Source organism: Ursus americanus, chromosome 11 (assembly GCF_024610735.1).
Source record: "Ursus americanus isolate L20-20 chromosome 11, mUrsAme1.1.p, whole genome shotgun sequence".
Lineage (NCBI taxonomy): Eukaryota > Metazoa > Chordata > Mammalia > Carnivora > Ursidae > Ursus > Ursus americanus.
In genome coordinates, this window is record NC_142137.1 from 30580602 (window position 1) to 30589581 (window position 8980).

Consider the following 8980-nt stretch of genomic DNA (forward strand, 5'->3'; position numbering starts at 1 on the left):
AAGAAGCCATGCATATGAAGACCAATAAAATATACAAGGATTCACATAATTTCAATGGCACAAACCTAGTGGTACTGTTCACACTCTATTCCCAGAGTTGTTAGCATCATTTTTAGCAAGCATTCCCTCCTCTGCCAGCTCCCTTTACTAGGAAGTTATCTTGAGAGTTATTTCATTCATGAATGAACGTACCTAAAATAAAAGACCATCCTGCCAGACATGTCAAGAGAGCCAAAGAAAATTCTCCACTAAAATTTCCATAGATGTTTTCCTTTTTCTAAACAATCTAATAACCTTTCTTTTTAAATTAACCTGCTCTTTGACATACGATTGCATTTTTAAGAGCTGTTACTGAAACTATCAAAACAAAGAGAGGAGAAAAGGAGCAAAATATTTGCTGTGTCCTATGAATTCGAGTTCACTTTTTCAGTGCAACAGGAACATTTGCATTTACTCATAAATGAATACTAATGACATATGCAGATCTGGCACTGCTCCATAGAAATCATACACAGAAAGCTAGAGCAGTGCATGGATAGTTACATTTCTCCAAAGTATTCAGACAAAGAGCAAGAAGATTAAAGTCAGCACCAATTCTCTGAAGTTGAGTCATATCTAAATGATGTGGTGGGTTAAGAATAATGGTGGAATTTAGGGCGAAAGCAAAGTTGGCTAGATAATATCGTGTATGATTTTTGAGTCAACAACTCTTTGTTGACCACCTACTTTGGGCAAGATGCTATTTCCCTAAGTAAGCAAGCCACAGCTCTGCAGTTCTTTTTACACAGTGTAGGAGTAAGCACCCTGCTTCTACCGAAAATCCTTCCTTGTTATTTAAAATAACATCCAGCTTAGCTTTGCATATGTGTATGTGCTCCGGCACTCAATAAATACTTTTTGAATGAGTGAAAATTCAGTGAGTAAGAAGGTTATTCATTCAAACACATCTGTGTATGCCTGCGAAATGGTAAGGACAATGATGAAAGCATAATCAAAACACTGTAAGGAGTCTCCTCACAAATATGTCAGAAAGGCAGCAACTTCCAATATTCAAATCTAAGCACGAGGTCTGGCTTAGCTAAGAAACCATGATCCTAGTACTTCTGTGAAACCCCATTAAATACTATGCCCCCAGTTTCCCATGTCACCTGATTCAGGCATATATTTGAAGATATTTTACATTATTAATAATGTTTCTATGCATTTTATTAATTGACAAAAGAAGATTTTAAAATAGTCCAGAGTAATCTGGAAGGGGTGAGAGCAGTTTTCAATTTCCCTGTTTGGATTCTTTGCACTAGAGGCAGTTACATTTAAACAAGTTTCCTTCCGTCATTCTGTTTATTGTGTGCAGTATCTTCCGGCTTCTCCATCAGTTCAGTGGTGACTGACCACGCTCCTCCAGTGAAGAATCCCACCCCGCTGCTCATTCAGTCACTTTAAGCAAGGACCATTTGTAAACAAAGGGAGGAAGGTAAGTAGTAGTGTTTTCAGCTCTCCTTTTAAGAGCTTCATGAGGAGAAACCACTAAGGTAACTTGAAAAAATCTGCTACAACATAATTGACATCAATAAAAACATTTTTAAAAGTAGTTTTGATATCCAAATTTGTAATCTCTTTTATCTTCACTTCAACTTTTTCTTCAATAGAAACTGAATAAATTTGAAATACACTGTAATGGAAACATTTGTCTAAGGCCCTGAAATATGTCAAAACTACTGAGCAAAGCTTTCAGAAGCACTGCCCTTGTAGCACTTCTAGCAAATCTGTTTAGAACGGAGCATCTTTAGAGAAACAACGACCACCCACTCTCGCTCACACCTCAACCTGACCCTGTATGCTATTTATCAGACTAAGTTTACATAAATCAGAGAAGAGTTACAGTGCAATTAAATGTATTCACGAAGTAATATGCTATAAAGCACTTTGCAAATATTAAACCTCCCCTTAAGGGATCAATGTTCTCCAAGAAGGTGGTATTAGGAGGAGGGAGGGAAAGTAGGAGAGATGGGAAGGAAGGGAAAGAGGGAGGGCAGGAGGGGGGTAGAGAGAGAGACCGACCCACCGGGTGAGCACTGGGGTAACCACGGATCAGAGCAGCCGCTCTCTTGGGTGGGCGCCCTGAAGCACTCAAGGAGGAAAGCGGGAGAACGGAGCCCACCAGGGTGAAGCGACTCTGGAGTTGAGGCGGAGGCTTGCTCGCTGTGTACCTGGAACCACCAGGTAGAGGCGTCCACAAGAGTCCGGGCGCTCCTCTCGGCTTCCCTTAACCAACGCGAACGCCCAAGTCCGAAGAGCGGGAGTCTCTGCGCTCCAGTCAGAAGCCACAGCGACCTCGCGCACCTCTTAATAGTATGACCGCCCCCTCGACTGCATCCATCTCGCGCGCGCGCGCGCGCGTGTGTGTCTGTGTTGGGCGGGGGCGTGGGTTGCCGGGACTGGGGCTCCGAGGGATGGGAGGCTGCTGGGGCAAAGAACGCACCCGACCCGCAAGTTAACGGAGCCCCTGCCGGCTCCGGCCTCGCAGCCCCCCAGGCCCCCAAAGCCGTCCCGAGCTCCCAGCGACAGCCCCACAGCCACCCCGCGAAGTGGCTGGGCGCGAACCCCCAAACTCTGCGGAACGCAGTTAACGCGTTTCCTTCCTCTCTCCCTCAAACAGAGCCCAGAGCGCAGCGCCCAGTGCCGGCTGAGAGTGTGACCCACGGTCACCGACTACTCTCTAAATTTATCCCGGGAATCGCCCCGCCGTTTCCCATCTCGCACTAGTTTAACCCCGAGCCCCACGGAACGTCTCAAAAGTCTACCCCAGGCAGTGTCTAGGAGAACCGCGCCCCACAAAGTGCTCTCGGCTGGCACCACACGGAGGTCTCCCTTGGGCGACTCCCCTCCCTTGTCATCTCCTCCCAAATCTCCGAGCTTTCAGCCCGCTGCGCCCGAGCCCCTCCCCGGCGCGAGGCGGGCAGCCCGCCCAGCTCACCTTCGTCCCGGCGCGGCGGCGGGGTGGGCGCGAGCGGAGGGCGCGGACGCCGGAGCCTGGTCGCGCCGGGCCAAGGGTCGGCTCCCGCAGTCCCGGCGGCAATTGGTCTAGTAGTTTCGGAAGCCCGTCTCCGGCTCCGCGGTGAGCGAGTCGGCGTGAATGAGAGCGAGCGACCGCGCAGTGCGTGCGCGCGTGAGAGTAAGAGGCGGGCGGGCCCCACACGCAGGCGGTGGCGGCGGCGGCGAGGTCCCAGGCGGGGAGCCGGCAGGGGGAGGAAGCGGACGAGAAGTAGTGGAGTTTAGGGCGCGTTGCCTGCACTTCCCCGGGAGGCTGGAACCAGGTGCGGCAGGGCGCGCTCCCGCGGCGCAGGCTCGGCACAGGCAGCAGCCGGAGCCCGAGTCCACGCAGTGCCCGGGCCCGCAGCCGCTCTGCGGGGAGAGGTAAGCATCCTCCTCGCCCCACGCGGGCACCAGCGCGGCCCCGGACTCTGAGCGCCAAGGGGAGAGCCTCCGTGTCCTCTGTGACAGCTCCTTGGGCAGCCTGCTCCCTCCCGATCTGCCCCAAAGAGCAACAGTCAGTGCAGCTGGGATCTTCCCTGCCTGGTCTCGGAGTCGCCGGTGCCAAGCGGTGCGGGCGCCCCGCTCCCCGCGGCTGGCGCTGTCACGGCCGCCGCCCGGCCCCCGGAGCGCCTGAGCCGGCAGCTGACTCCCGGAGACGTGCCCAGCTGTGTGCGCGTGTGTGTGTCTAAGCGAATCTCTTCCCCTCCATCACTCGGGCGCGCGGGAGGGACCGGGTCCCCGGCGACCAGCTGCAGAGTGGCTGCCAGTCCACACCCTCCCGGCTCTCTCCCCACCCACCCCGCCCCTACTCCTCGCCCTCCGCCTCCTCCCCCTGCTCCTCCTCCAGCAGGCGCTCCCGAGCTCCCAAAGGCGGTGAGAAACCGCAGCGAAAGGGGCGGAGAAGGGTGGGGAAGGAAGCGCAGGTGTCTTCAGCCGAGAGAGCGGCGCACACACCGGAGCGGCTTGCTGCAGGGGGAGGGCAGGGCTTAGGCGGAGAAGGGGGAGGAGAGGAATTACACCGCGGCGGAGATTCTGTAGCTGAGCCGCCGCCCGTCCCACACAGGCGCGGCAGCCGCGCGCGGGCCAGTAGGGCGGTGGGGAGAGAGACGAGCAGGGCTCCCCCGCCGACTGAGGTAGAAGCTTGGGGAACCCGCTGAAGTGACCAGGGTGACAGAACCTGGCAACTTAGAAGTCGGAAGGACCCAATGTCTGAATTGCTGAGACCGTTCTCTCTGGGGTGAGGGGCCTAGACCCGGAGCTTGGGGCACACAGGTGTCTAGGGAACTCGCCTGTGGCTCCAGGTTGTCAGGCAAGAGAGCTGGAGGCTGTGATGGGTCGGGCGGCGGCAGCGGCAGATCTCAGACTGCTGTGTGCATCCGGAGTCACAGGGGGCGATCACCGCCTAGCTGGGAAGCAGAGATCACCGCTCAGCCTTTTTTCGAGTCCAAATCCCAAACCCAAGAGGCACACTCGCCTTTCCAATTCAATCTGCGACCCTCCTTCCTCTGGCACCAGCAACATAGCGGCCAGGGAACCTTAGGTGCTATTTACTGTGCTGTTTAGGGATCGAAAGGATCCCACCTGATCTGAGACTGGTTGTGTTGCTTCTTCTCTCTGAACTCTAGTCCCCTCCCTTAGTATCTATGGCCACCCAACCAAAATTCCCCGGAATACTAATACCTTTCTTATTGATAAAGTTTCTTCTCTCTGGAGTTTCCTTTAAAAAATAAATAACCCCCTTTCTTTGACTGTTGAGGTATTAGGTCTCTTGCTAATTCCATGGTACAAATGAAACACACACAAAAAGTCGTAGTCGGGAATCACACGTTATTGCTTCCGATGACTTGTCTGTTTTCAAATGACAATCACAAAATGCAAAGTTGAGTCAACCTGGGGGTCGGTTGGGAGGATTGTCCATTTAATTAGAGGTCTGTTAGAATGATCACTGGCAACAACACTAGAAAGAACAGCGGTGCTTTCCCCAGTATCCATTTCTTTTTATTATGGTAATTTCACTGTTAATTCAGACAATCTGAAAATGAAAGGTCAGATGCAATTCACAAGGCACAATATTTCTACATTCTCACTGAACAGCCAGCCCACCCCCTTTCCTAAGCTTACTCTTACCATCACTTTTAAAGCTCCTGAGCTCAGATCTCAAAGTGCACTTTATTTAAATTTCAGGATACAGCCTGAAGGACAAAGCTGCTGAGTTCTGGAAAGAGATAACTTGAATGTAAGTAAACTTATTTACCAACTACTCGGACAAAATCATAAGCTCAGCAGCAACAACAGAATGTATATTGTTTAATATATTGAGCAGGAGGGAAAATGGCTGTTTGCCAGATATGTGATCCATTAACCTCTTTAGCTCATTGTTGGCAACAATAGCATACAATCACATTCTTATGTTTGAAAGACAAGGGATTGTTTTTTTCCCCCATCTCAAAATCACAATGCCACATTAGAGTCTAAAAGAAACCTCAAACAATAAAATAAGAAAGGGAGCAACACAATTGGCTTTTTCTCTGAACAAATGTTGCTGTTCTGTTTTTCTTGAGGGGAAAAATGCTGATAAGCAATAAAGTCCACAAAGGCATGACAGTAGAGTTTGAGGAATGCCTCGCTCCATCCATCCGTCCTTTCAATTAGTAAACTTTATTTAAAATGTTTATGTTATCTTTGTATTGGTATTCATTCTTTCTTTTTCTTTTGTGCCAGGAAGATTACTGAGAAGGACATGGGGTGACATGAATCTGGTTTCTCATAATTCTGTCTTGCTTCATGTTTATGTCTGGCAGGAGAGGAACACTCAGCAGCCTGTGCTTCTCAGCAAGCCTAACTTCTCAGAGGATCCTTGGCCCAGTAGCTGATGGACGGACGGACCGACGGACAGTGAGATTGTCAAGTGATTTTTGCCTACCTTGTACAAGATCACACCTGGGGCTGGGAGCAGCTACAGATCCAGAAACTGAGAAGCAAAGCTCTGGAAAGGGTTTCCACCTTGCCTATGGTTGGAGAATTAAACTGAGGTATTGGCACTTTTTTCTGTGCCGTTCTTCCATTCCCACAGATATCCTGGCCTTCCTGCTTGCTAGACAAAGTGTGGAGGTGGGTGGTTGGGGTCTCGCATATTCACTAGTAACATGTTGGCACTGTGTTATATGAAAATTAAACGCCAAAGTGGCACATCCAAAAAATCTTTTCAAAATGCAGTTTTGAAAACAGTCATAGATTCTGGTTTGGTTTAGTCGCCAAAGCCAAACAAAGCATACAATAATGAAAACATTTAGTTAATTAGAGTGATCATTTGGTAAATATTTTTTTTTTCTGAGCATCATCACACTCTCTTGTTTCATAAAGAGGCAACATTAAATATTGTTCAGCTTATAGTTTAAATGGAGACTGATCCGCTCAGTTAAAGCAGGGAAGTATTTGCCATTATTAGGAAAGAGGGGATAGCTGACCTAATTTCCAAAACCTATCTATTTTTTTTCCTTTTAACTAGCCAATCACGGACATCTAGATTCAGTTGGATTAGCAAATATTCATTCAAAGAACCCCTCTATGTACCCACAACCAGAAACGAAAAGATGAATAAAAGCTCACCCTTGTGGGGCAAGCTCAGTAATCACTAGGGTTATAGGTCCGGTTGGCCTGGGGTCCTTCCCTTATATGGAAATGAGCCCCTGCACCCACATCTTCATACTCTAACCTCTTGCCATATTTGAGTATCTCTTGTATGAAAGCTGTGATTTTTGCGTTGTGCTATGTTATGTTTAAGTGGTTAGAGTCCTGTAAGTGTAAGGTCATACATGATTACAAGGAAAGCATTTCTTATGGAAGAGGTAGTCCACTGTACAGGTGTCACAGGCTATGAAGATGGTAAAGAGGACTTAACCTTTCTCTAGGTTTGGACTAGTGCTGGCCAAAAGAAGCGAGCCATACATGCAATTTCAAATATACTGTAGTTCAGTATATTTGAAATTCTTGTGATTAGATTGGGTCCACCCCAACAATCCTGGATAATCTCCCTATTTTCAAGTCTGTAAACTTTAGTTAAGTCTGTAACTAAAGAGGTTAATGGATCACATATCTGGCAAACAGCCATTTTCCCTCCTGCTCAATATATTAAACAATATACAGCCATTTTCCCTCCTGCTCAATATATTAAACAATATACATTCTGTTGTTGCTGCTGAGCTTATGATTTTGTCCGAGTAGTTGGTAAATAAGTTTACTTACATTCCAGTTATCTCTTTCCAGAACTCAGCAGCTTTGTCCTTCAGGCTGTATCCTGAAGTAAAAAGTAAAAAGAAACAGGTGAAATTGATTTCAATAGCATATTTTATTTAAGCTTCAGTATCTAAAATACTGCAGTTTCAATATATCAGAAATATAAAAAGTATTAATGAAATATCCCCCCCCCTTTTTTTGAGTTATGATAGGCAGAATGGCTCCCATGCCCTAATCCCTGGAGCCTGTGAATATGTGACATTAACATAGCAAAAAGGGACTTCTCAGAGGTAATCAAGTTTACAGACTTTAAAATAGGGAGATTATCCAGGATTGTTGGGGTGGACCCAATCTAATCACAAGAATTTTTAAAAGCAAGAAAACGAAGTTGGAGAAATTTAAAGCATGAGGATTCAACAGGCTGTGGCTGGTTTAAAGACGGAGGGGCTAATGTGACAAGGAATGCCGGGGCTATTCAGGAGCTGAAAGAGGCTCCCCTCTGACAGCCAGGAAGGAAATGAGACCTGCCCCTACCACCATAAGGACTGAATTTGGCCAACACCCTGAATGATCGTGGAAGCAGATTCGTCTCCAGAGAAGAATACAGCCCTACTGATGCTTTGATTTTGGCCTCAGGAGACCAAAGCGGAGAGTCCGGCTGAGCCATGCTACACCACAACTCCTGAACCACAGAAATGTGAGAGAATAAATGCGTGTTTGACGCCACTTGGTTTATGGTGATTTTTTACAGCAGCAATGGAGAACTCACACATGTACTCAGTCTTGAAATCTGGTATGTACTTCAATACGTACAGCGCATCTCAATTTGGTTGGCCACATTTCAAGTATTCAATGGCCAATGTGGTGAATGGCTATCATATTGGACAGTACAGGTCTAGACCAAGAGAAATCAAGATATCTAGGAAGTGCTAGGGTTGTAGGCTAAAGATCATGTTCTCTATGTGGAGAAAGAAAAGGAGCAAAGAAGGGAGGAATTTAGCAAGATCTCTCCTGACTCCCCATCCTTGTCCCAATGGGAATGAGGTATTCTTGCTCTTACAGGAAACAGACTAAATTTTACAAGTCATATTGTGAAAATTCATTGTACTCTGATAAATTTGCTTTATTAATTGAGACTATTAATAAAGTCCTTTTTGAATATTCCATCTTTGTCTCAGTTCAGTTTTGGAGCAATTAAGAGGAGTTGTTGCTTTCATTTGAGTCTATGCTTAAGGCAGAGCATGAGTCATTTAATTCTAGTAGTATGGGGTGGGGAATGGTAGGCGAGAGTAACTGTGAAAGATCTCCAGCAGAAGAATTTGTGGTTTGATTTAGCATTCCTAGGAAGGTCGTTCCTCCCTACCGGGAAATTGCTTTCCAATATCAGCCTTCTGAGGTCTGTGTTTTGTTTTTATCAATTATTTTCCAATTCTAATTGCATCCCATGTTTAGTTTTCTAAAAGCATCTTTTGCCATCTTCATTAATAGGTAAGAATATAAACTCTTACCCTATACAATCTAGAGCAGAAACTAACCAATGTAATCTGGGACCATTTTAGGAAGGTTTTGCCCAGGAACTATAGACCTGGACTGGGTTTGAAGAAAAAGAATGGAACCCAGACCAGGAGGGAGAAGAGGAAGGGCTTTCCAGGCTGTGAGAGGAAATGGGGACAGCACTGCAAAGACAGGAAAGTGAATGGATTGATGG

General features: G+C 47.2%; 1 protein-coding gene across 1 annotated transcript; it reads left to right on the plus strand.

Moving 5' to 3' along the window:
- The first annotated feature begins 2984 nt into the window (after positions 1-2984).
- On the plus strand, positions 2985-8258 carry LOC123792918 (uncharacterized). The gene is made up of 3 exons (XM_087865296.1): positions 2985-3417; positions 5221-5272; positions 5838-8258. Exons 1-2 carry the CDS (start codon positions 3137-3139, stop codon positions 5246-5248), a joined length of 309 nt encoding a protein of 102 aa, XP_087721422.1. The 5' UTR covers positions 2985-3136; the 3' UTR covers positions 5249-5272; positions 5838-8258.
- The last annotated feature ends 722 nt before the right edge of the window (positions 8259-8980 follow it).